Source organism: Lepisosteus oculatus, chromosome 18 (genome assembly GCF_040954835.1).
Source record: "Lepisosteus oculatus isolate fLepOcu1 chromosome 18, fLepOcu1.hap2, whole genome shotgun sequence".
NCBI lineage: Eukaryota > Metazoa > Chordata > Actinopteri > Semionotiformes > Lepisosteidae > Lepisosteus > Lepisosteus oculatus.
In genome coordinates, this window is record NC_090713.1 from 11,601,847 (window position 1) to 11,623,699 (window position 21,853).

The 21,853-nt window shown below is 41.1% G+C and overlaps 2 protein-coding genes across 2 annotated transcripts in view; one reads left to right on the forward strand and one right to left on the reverse strand.

Annotated features, from left to right (window-relative positions):
• Positions 1-21,853, reverse strand: part of LOC138223951 (NLR family CARD domain-containing protein 3-like) — a 125,558-nt gene that overhangs the window by 96,363 nt on the left and 7,342 nt on the right. Inside the window, exons 3-9 of the mRNA XM_069180130.1 lie at positions 19,770-19,883; positions 18,633-18,746; positions 16,188-16,344; positions 15,689-15,758; positions 7,542-7,796; positions 6,423-6,473; positions 3,878-5,627 (exon numbers count right to left, since the gene is read on the reverse strand). Of these exons, the coding sequence (XP_069036231.1) occupies positions 3,878-5,627; positions 6,423-6,473; positions 7,542-7,796; positions 15,689-15,758; positions 16,188-16,344; positions 18,633-18,746; positions 19,770-19,883 (2,511 nt within the window). The remainder of the gene's footprint in view (positions 1-3,877; positions 5,628-6,422; positions 6,474-7,541; positions 7,797-15,688; positions 15,759-16,187; positions 16,345-18,632; positions 18,747-19,769; positions 19,884-21,853) is intronic.
• Positions 7,844-21,853, forward strand: part of LOC138223952 (latent-transforming growth factor beta-binding protein 3-like) — a 63,050-nt gene continuing 49,040 nt past the window's right edge. Inside the window, exon 1 of the mRNA XM_069180131.1 lies at positions 7,844-7,847. Coding sequence (XP_069036232.1) covers positions 7,844-7,847 — 4 coding nt within the window. The remainder of the gene's footprint in view (positions 7,848-21,853) is intronic.

Here is a 21,853-nt window from a genome sequence, read left to right on the forward strand (position 1 = left end):
AAAATGTGAGCAAACCAAAAGATCTTGTGGTGGACTTTTGGCAAAGCAAAGCAGCACAAGTTCAAGGCAGTGTAACGAACAGTTCTTTCAGGGCCCTATGCAGACGACACGATCCGGGGTAGAATGGGAAAAACACGGGGGGAAAAGTCATGCAGGAGACGGGAATGAAGACGGGGGGCGTGTCCAAAGTGCGCAGGTGTCCAGGGGGGTGAGTCCGGGGCAAACAATCCAAGAGTAAAGTCAAAAGGGAAAATCCAAGACGAAGGCAAAAGATCCAAAAACCGGGTGGTCCAAACGAGACAAACGATTTAAAAACAGGAGCCGGGTCGGAACCGTCAGGGAACAGGAACAAGAAACAGAAACTAAAAACATAATGGAGCCAGGCGCAGCCAGGTTCCGTGCTTGCGTGATGCAGAAACCAATGCAGAGCCCCGAACTGAGTTGGCGTCTGGCTTTTAAGGGGGGCTGGAAGGAGGCTGGAACAAGGGGCAGGTGCACAAAATCAGGTCCGAAGTAAAAGAGCCAGAGCGCCCTTAAGGGGGAGGGACTACAATCGTGACAGGCAGGGTACACCCTGGACGGGGCGCCAGTCCATCGCAGGAAAAGTGCAAGCCAATCATACATGGGGACAATTTGGAGGCCATGGTAAAGGCAGACGGGGGAAATTTAGCCCAATCACTGGGATAACTCCCTACTCTTCTTGAGAAATTGCCCAGGGATCTTTAATGAGTCAGGACCTTGGTTTAACGTCTCATCCAAAAGACGGTAAGTACATACAGTGATCGTAAAAAAATATATCCAATTTCCTGGTAGTCTTCCACATTTATGCATTTGCTTTGCGTAAAATAGATAGTACAACAATGGTATTTTGATGGAGGAAGTTTCTCGTTGTAACTTTTTTAAGCAAGTCAATCCAAAGACGAATTGAAACTTTAGACGTTCTTTCAACTGTCTATTTAAAATGGTTGAAAACCCTGAAACCCTGAAAAAACCATGGCCAGACAGAAAATTCCAAACATTGTTATCCTCTCATCTAGTAATCCAGTGCCTGAACTGCCCAGAATGTGTAACTATTACTCAAGATGTTCATACATAGTTCATAATTATCCAAGAATAAGGCACTATATGTTGGGGATGAAAGCAGCTAGAAAGCTACTTCCAATAGCACAAATGCAGCACTAATGAATGAGACCTGTTTGGATCTCTTGCACCATTTTAGTGGAACTTAGTGACATCACACCCCCGAAAAAAGATGCTATATCTTGGAAACAGAAGGATCACAAACATCACATTCAGTGGCACAAACCAGCACAAACAGAGCATTCACTAATGCGGTGGGTTTCATCATTTGTGCTGTTTGAAGGTGGGGCAACTTCCACAGACAGGTCCCCAGTACAAATGGTGACACAATAGTTTGAAACTTGGCAGCCAACTGTTAAAGGTTGTGAATGTAAAGTGAATATTTAACAGACTGATATATAAAATAAATAATAATAATAATAAAATAAATAAAAATAATATTTCATATGTATACTCTGTTGACATTATTAGAGAATGAGTTAAATATTTTCATTATAAAAATATGTTAGATACAATTGCTTTAAAAAACATTACATTTCTATGACTAACAGCACTTTCTCATGCTTCCTCTACTGCTCTTCCATATTATTCCTGCAGTAAAAACAAATTACCTACAGTTTGTATGGAAGCAAACTGATACATCACAAGAGTATTCAGAATGGATTGAACTCCAGTCGGGACACTCCACTCAAAGCACTTACAGATAATGGGGACTCCCCTCCACCACCACCAATGTGTAGCAACCACTTGATAATGCAAAGGCAGCCAAAGTGCGCCAGTATGCTCACCACACATCAGCTATCAGTGGGGAGGAGAACAGAGTGATGAAGCCAATTAATGCATGAATTTCAGGAGCTACTGTAGTTATGTAAATAAATACAATAAGTACAAACCAAATACAATTTAACCTTGCTTTGTGAAACTGAAAATACAACTTTTGTCAATTTACTAAAGCTACGGTATATGGTTGAATAGTCTCACTTTGCGAAATAGACTCCTGGTGCTCATTGAATACCTGCTGGGTACACCCTTCCTGAAATCGAATGTGAGTATGAAATAGGTTAATAACTTCTGCTTTAAAAGACTTCAAATTTGTTGGTTAAAGATTGTTTAAGTTTAAGCATGTTCATGTTGCTACAGTGAAAAGAACTGCTATTCAGTTTAAACTGTGCACACATACTTCAGCATGACCTGTCTCACTGAAATGCTCATGATATCAATACTCTTTTTTCATGTTTCGTCTGTTACCCCCACTTCTCAGTCTGCAGGGGTCCCAGTGTCCTCATCATCAAGTGGAGAAGAAGGGCGACGAGGGAGATTGTTGTACAACATCAAACAGTTAGTAATTTTTGTCTTATTCCTTTCTCTAATTTTAGATTTTAATTAAAAAAAACATATCATCACAGTGGCTCTAATGATAAGTATTTAAAAACAAATATGTATTTAAAAACCTTAATTGTGATTTCTGTTTAAGGGCGTCTTTAAATTATCTGACTCCCTCTGAACATCTGGTACAACTGGTTTTCACTCACAGTCTTCATGTTTTGCTAACTCATTTAAATTATTAATTTATTAAGTATACTATTTTAATGTTTATCTGTGATATATAAAAATAAGTCAATACAGTACACATTATTGTATTTTATTATTGAAGAACGAGTCTATTAGCTAAAAGCACTGATGCATTGGGCAGGAATTGAACCCAGGAGCTTCTGGGTCACAGGTGAAAATTCCACCACTCAACCAAAACTTCACTCAGTTCACAAGCATTTCCTTTTTCCTTTACAGCAATAATGACAGCAAAATGTATTTAAAACAAGCACTTCAACAAAACCTTTCCAAAATAACCATAAGTGACTGAGGAAAACAATTCGACACCGATGTGTATGAAGTATGTAGAACATGCTACCACTACAAGCTATATAAATATATTTAAAATAATAAACTAATATTGATAATGACTTTAAGAAACTTATTATTTTCAGCTACCAAAATTTCCCTTTAATTACATGATTGCATATTAATATTCTGTATTAAGTGCATTTAAAGAAATAAGACAACAGATTAAGTAAAGCTAATATCTAACACACTACAAGTGTCACCTATCGCTCTTCTTTGGCCAGTGATGTTTCTGTGGGCAGTGTACCGCAGTGTGGTATAGGGGCTGCTTCTGTACAGTCCTTGCCTGCTTCAGGCTGTAGCAAGTCTGACTTGTACAATTCCCACAGACACAAACTGGTCAGACACAAGTGGAATGAACAATATCCAAATAACTCAAAAACTAGACCATAAAATAACTAGAAAAAACTTAGAAAGAAAACAAAATCCCAACAGTCTCCCCCAGCCCAACCCAACCCCTTTCTAAAACAGCTGCCCTGGAAACAAGCAGCACACGGAGATCTCGGAACTGGCATGAACCCTGACCGCCCTCAGCACCGATTTCCTCACTTCATACATGATGGACACATGAAGCAGCTCCAAAAAAAAGAAAAAAACACGGAGAAAAAATAGTAACATGAGACATGAGCTGGAATGTCTGAAGTTTGAGTTGTGAACTTTTCACTTGGCAAACTGCCATTAGCTTTATATTTTGGCATTGTACCGTAGAATCAATAACAAATAATTTAAAAGAAAGTTAAAAATAGTTAATTATGGGATTTAATGTTGAAAAATAAAAAGTGTGCTAGAGTATAAGATGAATATACTGTATCTACTTCACTTCACTGAGTACCAGCCAGAAGTCCCCTCACAGGGACAGTTTGGACCTTGCATGTAAAGTAAATCTGAGGTTACTCACCAAAGGGTTTTTGTTATCTTTGCCACAGGTAGCAATCTCCGTACACACGCCTCTGATGTAGCATATTCACTCATGTCAAAGACATCAATCTCTTTCTCAGACAGCAGTGAGAAATAGGCGAGTGCTGAACACTGGGAAGGTGAGAGGCTTTGTCCTGAATGTTTTACTTTATCCAGAGTCACAGTGAACTCGTCCATTAAAGACTTGTCCTTCAGTTCACTCAGGCAGTGGAAAAGGTTAAAGCATCTTTCAGGAGAAGACGTTCTTCTAATGAGGTTTTTTATGTGTTCTGTTGTTTCCTGTATGTCAATGGAGTGATCTTGTGTGTGTGACAGGAATCCCTTTAGAAGCTCCTGGTTGTTCTTCATTCCCGTTCCCAAGAGGAACCGGACAAACAGGTCAAGGTGACCAGTCTTGCTCTGGATGGCTCTTCTAAGTGCAACTTCATTCAAGTGGAACAGTGTGGAAGCTGGTGGGTTTCCTTTCTTCAGTGGGTTAATATTTTTGTTCTGATGGAAACCTAAAACATACAGAGCTGCAAAATACTCCTGGACAGTCAGGTGTAAAAAGCAGTACACCTTTTCCTGAAACAAGACTGACTCTTGTTTAAATATTTCCTTCCACACTCCTGAGTAAAGGGAGGAGTTGTGGAGATCAATGCCATATCTTTTCAAATCTTTTTCATAGAACACTATGATGTTTTTCTTCAGACTTTCAAATGCCAGCTTTCCCAGCTTCAGAATTGCTTCTTGATTTATTTTGAGGACAGTTTCTTTCTTTTCCTTTTGTTCCTTTGCTGTCAGTAAGACAAGCAGAAAGTTTGTACAGAAATCTGTCAGTGTTGTTGGATTTGCCCCACTGTGCTCTTCCATAGTGTGCTCCAGAACAGTAACTACAATCCAGCAGAAAACAGGAACATAGCACAAAATGTAAAGACTCCTCAGTGCCTTTATGTGTGAAATAATTCTGTCTGCTAGAGCTCTGTTCTTACACTTCTTTCTGATGTACTCTTCCTTCTGCTGGTCTTCAAACCCCTGGACCTCTGTCACCCTGCTGATGAGCTCTGGAGGGATCAGACCTGTTGCAGCTGGTCTGGAAGTGATCCAGATGGAAGCATTAACAGGAAAGTTCCTCTTGATGAGGTTTGTTAACAACACGTCCACTGAAGCTTGCTTTTTCACATCAGACCACCTCTGGTTTGTTTTAAAGTTCAAAGGATGTTTGCTTTCATCCAGACCATCAAAGATGAACAGGACTTTGTGGCTATCTAAAATATTATCAGAGGATTTTATCTCTGGACAGAAACACAGAACCAGTTCCTGTAAACTCATTTCTGATTTGATCAAGTTTAATTCACGGAATGGAAGAAAAAATATAAAATCGAAGTCCTGGTTGTTTTTTCCAGTAGACCAGTCGAGAATGAATTTCTGCACAGAGAATGTTTTCCCGATGCCAGCAACTCCCTTCATCATTACAGTCCTGATGGGAATGGTCTGTTCTGGCAGTGGCTTGAAAATATCGCTGCACTTGATGGAGTGGATCTCTGATTTTGTGCTTTTGGAGACGGTTTCTACCTGCATGACCTCATGTCCATGATTCACCTCAACACAGCTGCCCTCAGTTATCCACACGTGTGTAAAGACATCATTGAGGAGGGTCTGCTCTCCTGGCTTAGCAATTCCCTCAGACACAACTTCAAACTTCCTCTTTAGAGTTTCCTTGTGTTTGTTTTTCAGTGTCTGCAGCCACCCTAAAACACGATAGTAAAGGGACAGTCAGAGACTGCAGGAGAAATCCTGACAGTGTAATATGTCTGTAGAATTAGTGTCCAAGAAGGACACACATCACACCTGTTTTAAGCAGGTTGATGTATATAAATAAGTAAAACACAAAACATAAGTTAAGCCATAAGTTAAAAAATATTGTATTTAAAGTGAAAAATTAAAACTAAACAGCTAACAAAAGCCTAAGCTCCCCTTAGAGCTACTTACTAGACCTCTTCCCAAGTCCCTCACTATCAACAGCTAAGCTGCTTACCGGCTATAAAACAAAAGCCTACACACAGTTCACACTTTTTTATAGAGGCCTCTGCCTCTTGGATTTTTACAAGTCCATAGTTTGGTTTGCTGTGTTTTTTGCTAAACAGAATTTGTTATTCCCTTCCCTTTATCTGTTTGCTTGCTGGTTTAAGTCATGTAGAGTCTTGCAGTTAGAGAATGAGTGAGACTGGCTTTCTTTCTGATTTCCTTCTGTACATTCTTTAAATGTTATATTGAACAGAAACCCATTATCTGACTTAGTAAAGCCAGTAACCAACCCTGGGCTCTATCTTACACCAGTGTGCAGCGTTTTACTGAGCTGAGATTCTCACCAGTGACCTATCCAGCAGAGCATCATGATCAATCTCCACTCTATAGGTGTTCAGAGCCCATTCCCAGGTGTTCACAGGAGCTCTACTCTGTGTGGTTTTGTGAAATAACACTAGATTAAACAGCACTTGGAAGAAAGAAAAATTTACACTGAAAATGTTAAATATTGGACCAACCTGTATCATGTGTTTGAGAACCTGGAGCCTGTTGGCATTCTGGCGATGAAGCTGTAACAATACACAGAGAGTTTTCTCTCCCTGTTCTGTTAAAGTAATAGTGACTGGTTGTTCACTCTTGCCTATGACTGCTTTTGATCAAACCCATTCATATTCATGTTATCTAGAGCTCACTTACTCTTACATCACACTATGTGTTTCTCTTAATTGAATAGGTCTAATCATTGTGATATGTGAGTATATAAATTATATAGTTGTGCCACCTTGTATAAGGTCTATGTATAATGATAGTAAGTTGTTTTAAAATAAATATGTTTTAAAATAAAAAGTAAATATTAACACAAGAATAGTTGTTAGTCATTGTAGTATATTCAGTAAAATGCACAATTAATCACTATATACACTACATACTATATACAAGTAACATATAAATAATTATATGTTTTAAGTATAATAAGATCTAAATAAGTAAAACAAACACAAACAGCTATAAGGTAAAAAATACTGTATTTAAAGTGAAAAGAAATAAATACTCAAAAGCAAACAAAAGCCTAAGCTCCTCTTAGAGCTACTTACTAGACCTCTTCCCAGGTCCCTCACTATCAACAGCTAAGCTGCTTACCGGCTCTAAAATAAAAGCCTCCACACAGTTCACACTAATTTATAAAGGCCTCTGCCCCTTGGGTTTTTATAAGTCCATAGTTTGGTTTGCTGTGTTTTTTGCTAAACAGAATTTGTTATTCCCTTCTCTGGATCTGTTTTCAAGTGGTTTAAGTCATGTAGAGTCTTGCAGTTAGAGAATGAGTGAGACTCATTGTCTATAGTTGTTCCACCTTGTATAAGGTCTATGTATAATGACAGTAAGTTCTTTTAAAATACAAGTAAAAAGTAAATATCAACACAAGAATAGTTGTTAGTGATTGTAGTATATTCAGTAAAATCCACAGGTAATCATTATATACACTACATACTATATACAAGTAAGCAAGGAAGTGAAGTTTGTCATTTTTGTTATGTGCTAATGAATTTTTATATGATGACAGATGACATTGTGAGAAGCAAGGATAGAATTAAAAAACAAGAGGAAAGAGTGAGTATGAATGAGAATGGTGCTCTTACCCAAGTCTTCGACAAGAGGTCTGTAGTTCTTTTGCAGAATTGTGTAGAATTTGTTTTTCACTGTTGTTCCCCCAGAATCCAGGACTTTAAACAGCTCTCTCATTTTGTCCTGAGGGGTTGCAGCAGCATGGACCCTGTTGTAGCTCTCCTGATGGATCATCTTTTCTGAGAGCAGTTCATCCGCTATGGGGTCAACTGGGTTCACCCTCTGAATGAGAGTGGCCCTGTGATTATCCACAAACTCAACACCTGGGGCTGAACAGCAGGGAGAAAGAGTAAGAGACAGAGACAGGAAAGTGAACATGGGTGAGGAGAAGTGTAGAGTTAAAGAAGAATGTGAAAGCAGAAAAAACGTTTGTTGTTCTTTGGATAGTGCAACATGATTCTTTAACAGTCGCACATACAGTCATGTGAAAAAGAAAGTACACCCTCTTTCAATTCTATGGTTTCATATATCAGGACATAAAAAATTATCTGGTCCTTACCAGATCCTAAAATTAGGTAAATCTAACAGGTAACAAACAACACATAACAGATTCCACTATGTCATTATTTATTTAACAAAAAATAAGCCAACATGCAGAAGCCATGTGCGAAAACTAAGTAGCTTGTAGAACCACCTTTAGCTGCAATAACTTGAAGTAATTGTTTTCAGTATGAGTTTATCAGTCTCTCCCATAATTTTGGAGGAATTTTGTCCCACTCTTCTTTACAACATTGCTTCTGTTCATTGATGTTTGAGGGCATTCGTTTATGCACAGCTCTCTTAAGGTCCTGCTACAGCATCTCAATGGGGTTGAGGTCTGGACTTTGACTTGGCCATTCCAATACCTTGATTATTAACCATTAACCACTAACACCTGCAGCACTGAAAGCGCTATGAGCACCATCCACCAGGCCAGGCTGACCATCACGGCTGACCAGGTGAAGAAGGAGCTGAAGAGGCTGCACCAGGGTAAGGCCACAGGACCAGATAACATCTGTCCCAGAGTTCTGAGGGCCTGTGCTGATCAGCTGAGCGGAGTGCTCCAGCGACTGTTCAACCTGAGCCTGCGCTTGGAGAGAGTCCCGGTGCTCTGGAAGACATCATGCCTGGTCCCGGTACCAAAGAAAGGGCGCCCCTCTGTCCTCAACGACTGCAGACCTTCTGTGAGGTTAGTGAGAAAATGCGCCGTTATGTGAAGCAGCGCAGCACCGTAATGTAGAGTGGCGCCTAGGCTGGACTCGCCCTGTCTAACCGGGGTCTAGCCTGGAAAAAGACCGGCGGGGACCAGACTGGACTTACCCTGTTTAACAGGGTCCAGTCCGGGAGAACAGGAAGGGAGCGCAAGGCCAAAAATAAAATTTTAAATTGTGGAAAAATTATATGTCTGCCCCAGTATAGAGACAGAACGGGACAGGCTAAAAGAAAAAGAAACAGCCTCACACTCGATTACAATCACTTCCGGGACTGCCGGTGCACAGATCCTCACCCTGCTTATCCTTTTCGGGGAGGTGCTCAGTGTGCCTTTAAAGAGTTCACACAGCTGCCGCCCATCTTTCATCAGTGCAGCTGTGATTACAAAGGAGACTTTTTCCTTTTGTACTTTTTCCACACTAAACACACCCCTCGTGTGTAGTGCCACAATTGTTAACTCACATTGTAAGGTTATTACAATGTCTATACTATAATCTTTAATCTATACTATATTATCTAAGGTGGTGCTCTGGTGTCATGAGGAAAAAAAATCATATGTACTGTAGGATTTTGCATACCACTCTTGTGTAGGACAGGCTTCATCATGGCTTTATAAGTAGCATGAGCCTTTGCTGTTGGCGGAAGAAGAAGATGGGTAGAAATTCAAATGGGGAACCAGTTGCAACAACAAAGTGGAGCATCTGGACCCCAGTGTGCACTGAACTCAATTTAATGAGGGTTTCTAAAGGTAAGAAGACTAAAGGGAAAGTACTAGAGCAAGATCTGGTTCAAGAAGCCCAGCTGAAGCAGCAGTGGAGTTTACATGATCAAGGTCTCAGAGCTCCACAAGAACATATGTGCTCCAGCAGCTGGGACCAGTTAACTGAGGTTCAGCAGCTGTCAGAGTGGGGCTTTTGCAGGAGCAGCAGCTAGTTTATCTTAAAGTAGCAGAGTATAATGACCTGCAACAAGCACAGGTAAAAAAGATATTAGAAAGACCAACAGAGGATATGTGAAAAAAGAAATGGATATTGTACTGGAGGTTACAATAAAGTTTTTTTTCAGCACTACCACAACAAGGAAACGGTAATGAAGTAAAATTGAAATCTTGGACCTTGAAGAGGCTACTTATTAAAACTGTTTAGTTTTTTTAGCTCTGTAACAGGGCACCTGGATCTGGAGTATCCTAAGTATATATTAGGATACCAGAGGGAGATGTATATATCCTCTAAATACCCGGGGAGAATGATTGTTCAGGGAACTGGTGCCTCCTGTGTGAAGCCAGGTTTAACTATGTGAGTATTCAGGGAGTGAACGGTCCTTGTCGGCTCAGGAGAGTCAGACCCTGAGCTGATACAGTGTTTCTGTGTCAGCCTGCAAGTAAAAAACAAGACAGAATTGGCAAACCAGCCAAAATGGCAGAGTTGAGGTCTCATTTCACTACTTTTTTCATAAAGTACAAGAAAGCCATACAGTTAAAATTATTAGAGTTAAAATGGTTAAATACAATGATATAGGTCCACATGCAACGCAAAAGATCCAGTCAAGTCAAGTCAGGAGTTAATGTGAGCAACTCCCTAACATTCAGCTACCATCAAAGGGGAATCTGTCACAGACTCCTTAGGTTTTCCCTTCAGCGCAGTGTTCAGCAGGTGACAATTTAAAGAGTCAAAACATACTGCACTGGGAGACCCTGAAAGAAATGGACTGTTTTAGTCCTGAAAAAAGCAGACTATGAGTGGACCTGATACAGGTACATCCTTTTCCTTTGTTACATAAGGCTCAACGTTATCCTCTGCACATCATCTTCAACTTTTTTGTTGAATATCCTGTAATGTAGTTATATCAGGGAAACACCTTAGTGATTTGATTTTATTAATTACTGTTTATTTTCTGTTTTATTACTGAACCGTACAATGTAGAGTAATGAAATGTATAAATGTAGTATGAAATGTAGTATATTGATACAGCTGTTTGAAGGAGCTGGTTTGAGGTGTCTAAGAATTTAGAGACAGTGGTTAACATCTATCTAATGAAAACATTCATGCAGATCTCAGATGCTTTGAAGAAACTGAGGTGCTTTCCGAGTTGTAGTGGTACTGACACCAGTGGTGTGACATGCTTGTCCAGATCACTGTCACCCGTAAAGATCAGATTCGAGTTATTTAAACCTTATTCAGAGAGTTTGCCATTCTGTTGTTTTTAGGAAACTCTGATTTCCTGTATAGAGAATCCCTTGGTTAAAAGCAGTCTCGCCTGGTCAGAAGATATATTTTTAGAAAAGGGAGACAGGTTCCATTCACAGATTCCCATTCCCTCAAGAAGGCAGCAGCTACTCAGCTACAGTTTCACATAAGTTCTCACTAACTCACTGGTACTGACCAGAGCAAGGAAATCAGATCATATCATCCTTGTTCTAGCAAAGCATCATCTCAGACAAGCAATTTCCACCGAAAGCTTTAAAATAGATCTTAAAACCCTTCTTTACCAACAAGCCTATCAACTTTACTATTACTAATTTCCTATCTTTTTCCTTCTTAGATATTAAGTTTCCTGACTTCTTTTTTAAGCTTTTCTTTTTGTAAAGATTTTTGTAGAGATTAATGTAATTAATCTCAATTAATTACATTGAGATTAATTGGAATGAAATATGCTATAATAAAAAAAAATATCGTTATAGTTATTATTAGAGATTGGAGGTCATTCTCTTTGGTGCAGAAGGAAGGTCTATCTCTCTTGTTGCTCTGTGTAGGTGTTATATAGCAGTTCAATACTTAGTCTGGGGTTTTTCTGATTGGTCAGGTGTCTCTAACTATGTTAACACTCAGGTATATTCTTAGCATATCTTTACAATTTGGCAGTTGTGATGAGCCCTGGGACAACACAGCTGCAAGATGCAGTCTCAGTCAGAGCTCGGGAACAGGAATCTACAGGGAGGCCAGGCTAACAGGGAAATGCTCTCCAGACAGAGCGGACACAGGATGCCTGGCAGGAAGGAGACTGGAAAGAGAAAAGTACCCCGACAGCCTGAGAGAAAAGGGTGAAGAAGAAAAAGAGCCAGAAAGGCGGCAGGAAAGAGGACAGAGAAAAGAAAAACCTAAAGTGCCAGAGCAGGGCTCTTAGGGAATAAAACAGGATGAGGCTGCACGGGGAGAGGCCCTGATGTCCTGGACAACAGAAGGTGCCTCCTGGAAGCGGTTCAGAACCGCAAGGGAAGGAGGCCAGCCGAGAAGAGTCCAAGGCTCCAGGGTGGGGGCCAGGAGATGCCATGCAGTCAGGAACTGAGTGCTGCAGGGCAGAGAAAATCTTTAAGAGGAGCTGAATCAAACTGGAACTGGAGTCAGAACAGACTGATTCAGCGATGAAAGGTGAGGGTGGTCAGAGTCCAGCCCAGTGATCTCAGCCCTGGCAAATCAGCCTGTAGACAATAATTGGGCAGCCTCTGCATCAGAGAGGAATCCATTGTTGAGCTCCCAAAAAAGGAGGACACTTGGATATCTCGGTCTTGGGATGGATTCGTGGTGCTGACCTCCAAGGGAAAACAATGATTCAACTTCAGAGTGAAATCCTGGTGTCGAGGATCAAAGACAGGGGTGCAAACATGCTTAGAAATCCAGAAGCTGCTGAGGCATCTGCCCAGGGAGCTAGAGAACAGGAGTGCAGACAGGACAGGTGAAATGAATACAAATGAAGCTGAGAACAAAAAGCACTAGTGCACAGAAAGGGAGTTAAGGGGGTAAAATGAACAATGACAAACCACTGTAAAAGCAGTGCCTCAGCATTAAATAGGGAAAGAATAACTGAGTAATGAATTGTTAATTAATACTTAATACAGATCAGTGAAGGAAAGTAAGGCTTGTGCAGCTGGTCCTGGAAAATCATGAGCCCTCATGAGAAAGTAAGTTTCCCAGGGCGAATGCTAGCTGAGAGATACCATATTGGTGCGATCGTAACAGGGCTATTATAGAATTAATAGTTATTAGAGATTTTAAAGCTTTTATTAAAGATTTCTAAAAATCTACCTTTTGCTTTCACCAACACAATATGACCCAAGACAATGGGTCAGACTTCACTAACATTCCAAACTGGAGGGGGGACCTAGAGGGAATCAAGATATACAGTGCCTTGCGAAAGTATTCGGCCCCCTTGAACTTTTCAACCTTTTGCCACATTTCAGGCTTCAAACATAAAGATATAATTTTTTTATTTTATGTGAAGAATCACCAACAAGTGGGACACAATTGTGAAGTGGAACGAAATCTATTGGATTTTTGAAACTTTTTTAACTAATAAAAAAATGAAAAGTGGGGCGTGCAAAATTATTCGGCCCCTTTTCTTTCAGTGCAGCAAACTCACTCCAGAAGTTCAGCGAGGATCTCTGAATGATCCAATGTTGTCCTAAATGACTGATGGTGATAAATAGAATCCACCTGTGTGTAATCAAGTCTCTGTATAAATGCACCTGCTCTGTGATAGTCTCAAGGTTCTGTTGAAAGCGCAGAGAGCATCATGAAGACCAAGGAACACACCAGGCAGGTCCGTAATACTGTTGTGGAGAAGTTTAAAGCCGGATTTGGATACAAAAAGATTTCCCAAGCTTCAAACATCCCAAGGAGCACTGTGCAAGCGATCATCTTGAAATGGAAGGAGTATCAGACCACTGCAAATCTACCAAGACCTGGCCATCCCTCTAAACTTTCAGCTCAGACAAGGAGAAGACTGATCAGAGATGCAGCCAAGAGGCCCATGATCACTCTGGATGAACTGCAGAGAACTACAGCTGAGGTGGGAGAGTCTGTCCATAGGACAACAATCAGTCTTACACTGCACAAATCTGGCCTTTATGGAAGAGTGGCAAGAAGAAAGCCATTTCTCAAAGATATCCATAAAAAGTCTCGTCTAAAGTTTGCCACAAGCCACCTGGGAGACACCCCAAACATGTGGAAGAAGGTGCTCTGGTCAGATGAAACCAAAATCGAACTTTTTGGCCACAATGCAAAACGATATGTTTGGCGTAAAAGCAACACAGCTCATCACCCTCAACACACCATCCCCACTCTCAAACATGGTGGTGGCAGCATCATGGTTTGGGCCTGCTTTTCTTCAGCAGGGACAGGGAAGATGGTTAAAATTGAGGGGAAGATGGATGCAGCCAAATACAGGACCATTCTGGATGAAAACCTGTTGGAGTCTGCAAAAGACCTGAAACTGGGACGGAGATTTATCTTCCAACAAGACAATGATCCCAAACATACAGCAAAATCTACAAAGGAATGGTTCACAAATAAACGTATCCAGGTGTTTGAATGGCCAAGTCAAAGTCCAGACCTGAATCCAATCGAGAATCTGTGGAAAGAGCTGAAAACTGCTGTTCACAAACGCTCTCCATCCAACCTCACTGAGCTCGAGCTGTTTTGCAAGGAAGAATGGGCAAGAATTTCAGTCTCTCGATGTGCAAAACTGATAGAGACATACCCCAAGCGACTTGCAGCTGTAATCGCAGCAAAAGGTGGCTCTACAAAGTATTAACGCAAGGGGGCCGAATAATTTTGCACGCCCCACTTTTCATTTTTTTATTAGTTAAAAAAGTTTCAAAAATCCAATAGATTTCGTTCCACTTCACAATTGTGTCCCACTTGTTGGTGATTCTTCACATAAAATAAAAAATTTATATCTTTATGTTTGAAGCCTGAAATGTGTCAAAAGGTTGAAAAGTTCAAGGGGGCCGAATACTTTCGCAAGGCACTGTATATATCTACTGACATCCCAGTCAATCACCAACTGTGATTGGTGCACACAATTTATAAGGTTATAAGGTTGCACACAACTCATTTCATTGGTTTGCTCACTGGCTTCTCTATCCAGCTAGCCTGGCAATCTGACTTTTCCAACAATGTGACTGCAACAGTCTGAGTCAGGATTTGTTCAAAGACTTCAGGCTGAGAGAGTGCAACAGTAAAAAACAGAAGAAATCTTGTTTTTCATAAACCAATTGTTATGTTTTGCCTTTTAGGTTCTTCTTTTGTCATCATTATGAATATCGAAGCATATTCAGTAAAAAGCTACACTTCAGACTAACCTTGTCTTCTATGATCTCACTTTGCGTGATCCAAGCAGATGACTGTGCACAGGCTGTTTTAGAGACTGAAGTTCAGTAAGATGCTAAATTCCCTGCATAGCTGTTCTCAGCAATGTGAGGCAAAGCTCTCTCTCCTCCTTTCTCTCCACCAGGACACTCCCAGCACAGAGAAAGCAACTGGAGAAACTACAGCAAATACTTTGCTCAGCTCTGGCATCGGCAGGAAGTTCAAATTCATCCATGGCCACAAGTTCCTTGATCTTTGAGTACAAAACTTCTACAGTATATTAACATTACAATTCTCAAGTTTAACTATTATTTTGGACACAGTTCAGGATAGTACATGCATATTTTCTTGTCTTTGGGAATATGAATGTGATTTAACCACTGATATATGATATTTTAACAAATACTCCCCTGTGCACAACAGGGAGCTTGGCTGCCCAGGCTCAGCCAGCAACTTCCCTGTTGCGTGATGCTGGAGAACTGGGTTCGAGCCACAGTGGTGGAGGGCCAACCTGAGGTGGGAGCAGCGAGGGCACATGCCCAGAGAACCCAAATCCGTTACAATATATATATGATACTGATATATGAGATTCAAATAACCTTAGCTATAGACAATAATAATAGTTATTTGCTCATCTTTAATCCCTGAGTGAAGGATCAACAATTCATATTACAACAGATTGATTCACAAATATATTCCTTTACTCTTGTTAGTTTGTTATGTATGTTTTAGTGTTGTATCAACAAAGTGTTTACTGTATATTTAGAATCCATGTGTAAGACTTTAAATTATTATGTTTAATTGATTCCAGTTGCCAAAGCACACTCATAAGTACACACTGACCTGGTCTGTTCTTCTCCTGAGAGACACTCTCATACACTAACCTGTTTGGTCAGTCTGGAATCCTTCTGTACAGAAATCCTCAGGTTCACCTGTCACAGCCCTCCTCACATCCTGAACATACAGAGTAGAGAATTGGCAGATTTTAGAGGAATCAAGAGACCTGAAGTTTTCATAGAAACACAATAACAGCACCTATAGTGATTACAGTTCCACAGTAAGAATAAATGACCATCCTTCAGTGTTTCTGTACTGAGATACTGAGTTGTGGTCACTAATGTATTACACTGTATAGTACATGTGAAATAATATAGCACACAGTCAATGAGCTGCCCTCAGTGATGAGTGTGTATTAATTCAGCCACACAGATCACTACAGATCTCTGTCTGTGAGCACAGGGAACAGATGGCACAGCACAGAGACACACAGAGTCACTCAACCCTTACAGGTTCACTGTGAATCAGCTGGTGAAGAGAGTGTCAATATTCAGCACTGGTCTGATTTTAGAGAGTGTGACTGAAGTCTCTTACCTGTGTCATTACCTGTTCTGACAAGAAGGTGTCATGGCCCCTGTGTTCCTGCACTGAACACAGACTGCAGATGAGAGTCTGATCAGTCTTACAGAACAGCTCAAGAGCTCTGTGGTGCTTCTTCTTGTCAGTGCAGAAATCACAGAACACATTTCCATGCCCAGCAGATCTGTGGACAAACAAAATAATGAGGATTCTTCACATTGTGCCTTTAACTCAGAGACAGAGAGTCACAAAAGTCATGCAGAATCCCTCTATACTACTCCTTACACAAACAAAATACAGGCACAAGAATTCATGCCAAGAGTGAAGCAGCAGCCATATCACTCTGCAACTCACAACTGGCAACCCACTGAAGCTAAGCAGGTGTTAGCCTGGTCAGTACCTGGATGGGAGACCTCCTGGGAAAAACTAAGGTTGCTGCTGGAAGAGGCGTTAGTGGGGCCAGCAGGGGGCGCTCACCCTGCTCACCTCATGTGGGTCCTAATGCCCCAGTGTAGTGACGGGGACACTATACTGTAAACAGGCGCCGTCCTTCGGATGAGATGTAAAACCGAGGTCCTGACTCTCTGTGGTCATTAAAAATCCCAGGGTGTTTCTCGAAAAGAGTAGGGGTGTAACCCAGGCATCCTGGCCAAATTTCCCCATCGGCTGTTATCAATCATGGCCTCCTAACAATCCCCCCACTGTGAATTGGCTTCATTACTCTGCTGTCCTCCCCACTGATAGCTGATGTGTGGTGAGCGTTCTGGCGCACTATGGCTGCCGTCGCATCATCCAGGTGGATGCTGCACATTGGTGGTGGTGGAGGGGAGTCCCCATTACCTGTAAAGCGCTTTGAGTGGAGTGTCCAGAAAAAGCGCTATATAAGTGTAAGCAATTATTATTATAAAGAGAGGAAATACAGAGTTCAAGACAGGCAAGGCATACCTCAGGACAAGATGACACACCCTCAAGTTAAAAAAAGTCATACTGTTGCTGTTACTGAACTGTCCTCTCAGAAATATATATGGTTTTGCCTCTGAAATTATGTTTACTTCTGTGAATCTTTAAAAATGTCAAATTTTATTTTTTTTAATTTTATTTTAATTTAAAATTTAATGTTATATCAATTTCTTTAAAACAACAGCACCAGATCATTTAAATATGGAAAACTAACAAGTTCAGCTATTTTTTATTATTTAGAGTTTCCAGCTTCTCCTGGGTTCAGACCTTCTGGACACAGCTGTCCAGTCTGAAGCGATGAAACAACAGCTGATCCTGAACAGTGCTGCGCATTCTCAGATAGAGCTGCTGAAGTGAACCTGCACAATACACAGTGTCTGACAGCCCTCTTGTACCAGCTGCCTTCATGGCAATTCATGACCAGGAGCTCCCAGATATCACTGTCCTGCTCCTGTGGCAATTATCTGGTCTCCACATAACCTCGAATACATGCTGGGGATGGGAGATGCCTGTGTGTGATGTTTTACTGTGGAGAAACCACTGCAGACCAGCCTGCACACATCTTGACTGAATGAGACCTTAATCCAGTGGCATGGAGCCCATTATGATTCGAGGTCTCATTCTGCTGTAGCCTTCATTTACCAGTACAGACACTGAGATATCCCAGGTTGTTCATTTCTTCCTCCTGCACGGTCTTGATTTGGCCAGAGCACTGTGTGCTGAGTGTGCAGGAGTCTTAACAGGCCATTATGGTACCAAAAGACACTCCAGGATTGAATAATTTCTATACTTCAGCCTGTTGGCTCTGAGCCCACATGCCTAATGGACTCCCTAACTAGCCACTGACAAGGGGCTGAACTTTGTAATCCAATAAGTCGATAACAATGTGACACACCCCGACTGACAATAATAATTACAGCTGCCACCACCACCACCATCATCAGGTTGTCATCAATCTGTTGCCAATGTTACGCAGGAATCAAGTTTTTTTTTACTTCTACCAGTGTCTGTCTCCTAGTGGACGCCACCCTGTTGACTCAGACTGCACTGACCAGGATCCACTGTGAGGACGAGGGGCTGGACTTTCTAAATCCATAATTACTATATCAGAATAATGGACACACCCCGACTGACAATAATAATTACAGCTGCCACCACCACCACCATCATCAGGTTGTCATCAATCTGTTGCCAATACAACTGACAGGGAATTCAGCCCAATAAAACAAGGTTCACATTATGGTGTAAATGGACAGAGTGTCCTAATGGAGCTCCTCTTCCACACTCTGGTGGTTGATCTGTTGAACGGTCAGTCTTCATGGACACACAGCTGGGAGCTGGATCTGCAGCTCTCGGCCTCTGTCACACATGATGTGAAGACAACTTCAAGAGCCAGATATCTTTTGAGTAATCCGGATCCTTTATTCTGCTGCTTAATCACTCCTGTGCTCAATTACAGCCCTCTGTTACCCACAACCTGTGTGTGTTTCTCATGTGTCTGCATGACCTCACCTGGGGTCAGGGGCGATGGGTCCTTCTCTGAACTCTATTGGTGGATTCATTGAGCCGTCACTCTTTATGGACACACAGCTGGACACTGGTGACCCTGGTCTATCCAGCTTGACTCTGTGAACAGCACAGGCACAGACACCTAACCTTATTCAGCTGAATAGTCAATAACACTCTTTCAGGATTGCACAGGTACAGTTCTTTCAGCCATCAGAGTTAAACATTTGTGCTTGATCCAGTGCTTGATCTCTTTTTGAGCCCAAGGCTGTATCTAGTTACTCTCCTCTGGACTAATTGCTGAACAGTAATCTGTTTGTAACCAAAACTTTATACACAATAACTAAGGTCTAAAACAACAGTGTACATAGTGTAAATGAGGCCTCACCGTCTGTTGTACAACTTTAACAAAATGTCTTTCAATAAATTCTATTCTTTTAACTGTATACTATATCCTCACATTCTGCATGTCTTTTTTGTTTTCCCAAATCGTCTAGCAACAAATTATATTGTTCTATGTTACGCAGGAATCAAGTGTTATCTACTTCTACCAGTGTCTGTCTCCTAGTGCACGTCACCCTGACTCAGACTGCACTGACCAGGATCCACTGTGAGGACGAGGGGCTGGACTTTCTAAATCCATAATTACTATATCAGAATAATGGACACACCCCTATTGACAATAATAATTACAGCTGCCAAATCCACCATCATCATCAAGTTGTCATCAATCTGATGCCTACACAACTGACATGGAGCTCAACTCCATAAAACAAGGATCACATTTTTGTGTAAATGACAAAGTGTCTATTGGAGCTCCTCTCCCCCACTCTACTGTTTGATCCGTTTTGAGAAATTAATGTTCTATATTCTGATGCTCATCACTCCCATGATCAATTACAGCTCACTGTTCCTTCCCCTGTGTTTCTGTGATCGTGTCTGGAGTGGATACACAGTCTTTCATCCTTTAGTCAGTAGAAGATACTAGTTGCAGAATTTTGTTTTTGTTTTCAGCCGTCTAGTCTTTATTCATCTTAAACTTTTCACAGAAAAAAAATATTGAAAGTGAGACGTGATCCAGTTCACACAATCTTATCTCATGACCAACAGATAGATACACTCAATACACAATAGTGACCTCACCTTGGGTCAGAGGCAAAGGCTCCACCTCTGAACTCTATTGGTGGATTCATTGACCCGTCACTCTTCATGGACACACATCTGGGCACTGATGACTCTGGTCTCTCCAGACTGGCCCTGTGAACAGCACAGACACAAACTCCTGACCTTGAACTGACAGAAGCTGAGCTCACTAACAAAAATCAGAAAGTTACAGACAGGGAACTCATGAAAAACAGAGAGAGGGAGTAACACAGTGAGCTAGAGTACAGAATGTGCTTCACTGGGTTCTGGAGATGTGATGATTTTCAGTGGAAAACAGAATATGGAAAGTGGAATGAGTAGCCCTTTGGAAAACGAAGAGATTGTTTTGCCACGGAACGGTATACATAAGAAGCTTATTCTGTTTTGAATTTGTAGAATCTCTCCCTCTGCAAGATTAAGATGTGTCTCTCTGCTGCTCAGCCCTCACAGCCCCTTTCCCTCTACATGGCCTGAAGGAAACAGCCTATAGGGGGCAGCACACTGTCCCAGTGTGTGAACATGAGCCTGAACTCCAGGGTGTTTCTGCTGATTTTTCAAACTGGAACAGCTCAGAGAGCCTGGAGTCACGTTTCTACTGGAGAGGCAGAGCTGGTCAGCTGAAGTCACACATTGGTCATGTTGCTGGTGATTCTGCACATCTGAGTGATAAATCAGTAATACATTTTACCTGGGATCTACTCATCCCTTTCTACTCTGGTCCTTCACAAGTTCAGATCATATATTCAATTAAATCACATATTAAATCCTTCTATAGTCCAATTTAAATCATAGATCTTATAAAACCAACAGGAATTCAGTACAACAAGAATGTGATCATTTGAAATCCAGTAATTCAAGTAGTGTTCCAGATTCAGACAGCTAAACCACAGTCATTAATGGACGTCATTGAGCCTTTCTGGACAGTTTGGTAGTTAGTAACCAACTGATCCAAGGATCTCAGGCTGTGTTTTTCCTGAAAGACACCAGTGTGTCAGTATCACCCACATGGCTAGGCTGCTTGTTCCTGACTCTAACAACCTGCAAAGAAGGGCCTCCTGTTCTCAGTTTGAAATACACTTCTCTGTAGTTTCAACACATGTCCTTCACAGTATATCTTCACAGGGCTTTTTAACTCCCTCTCTCTGGGCTCAAATTTCTGTTTTGGACTCTAAAACACTCTGTCCATTAACTTCCTCTCTCCCCACTGGACACTAGGCTGAAGTACAGTGGCCATGTGTGTCCATTCAGACACTCTTGTTCAGTGTTTAAGTGTCTGTCTCTTGCTGCCTATGTAATTTCCAGGTGTAGCTGTGCAGGTACTATTGTCCATCACTGCTGACAGTGATTTAGCTCACTGGCTTGAGTGTGTCAGCGTCTTTAGGATTCTATAATCTTGAATCAGACTCCTCTTAGCCACTCTTATAAGATTAGAAATGTTTGGTTCTTTTAACCTTCAATATTACATAATCCTTTGAGCCCAGAGTTGTATCTTGGTCCTCATCTCTGGACTAAATCTCAAGCAGCTAAAAATATACAATGATCTAAATTGAAGTACAATTATACACAGTGTCCATATTGAAACAAAATTATATACAATTTTAAATAAGGCCTTACTGGTGGTTTATACAATTTTAGCAAAATGTCTTTCAATAAATTCCTTGCTTTTAATTATATAACCTAACATTCTGTGTTTCCGGCCACCTTTGAATATAGATAATGAGCAGGTGGATGGATCTTGTACATCTGGAGGTGAAGAGGCACTGAAGTCTTGAACATAGAATCGATGAAGATGGCAAGTTCAGGCAAGATAGCAGTTCTAGCCTGAACTACATTCCCCAGAAATTTCAAGTTCAATATTTTATTGCCATAACAACTAGTTGCATATAATCTGGTTTGGTGAGCTCATACTATTAAAAACATACAATACAAATATGCAACATAAAAAATAGCAGAATGCATCCACTCAGCATATTCATAAGTACCTTAAACACACACCAGTAAGAAGAAGAATAGTGGATCCTATCAAACTCAAACTCAAAATATCAAAAGTGCAGAGTTTATGCATCTCACAGCCTCCGGTTGGT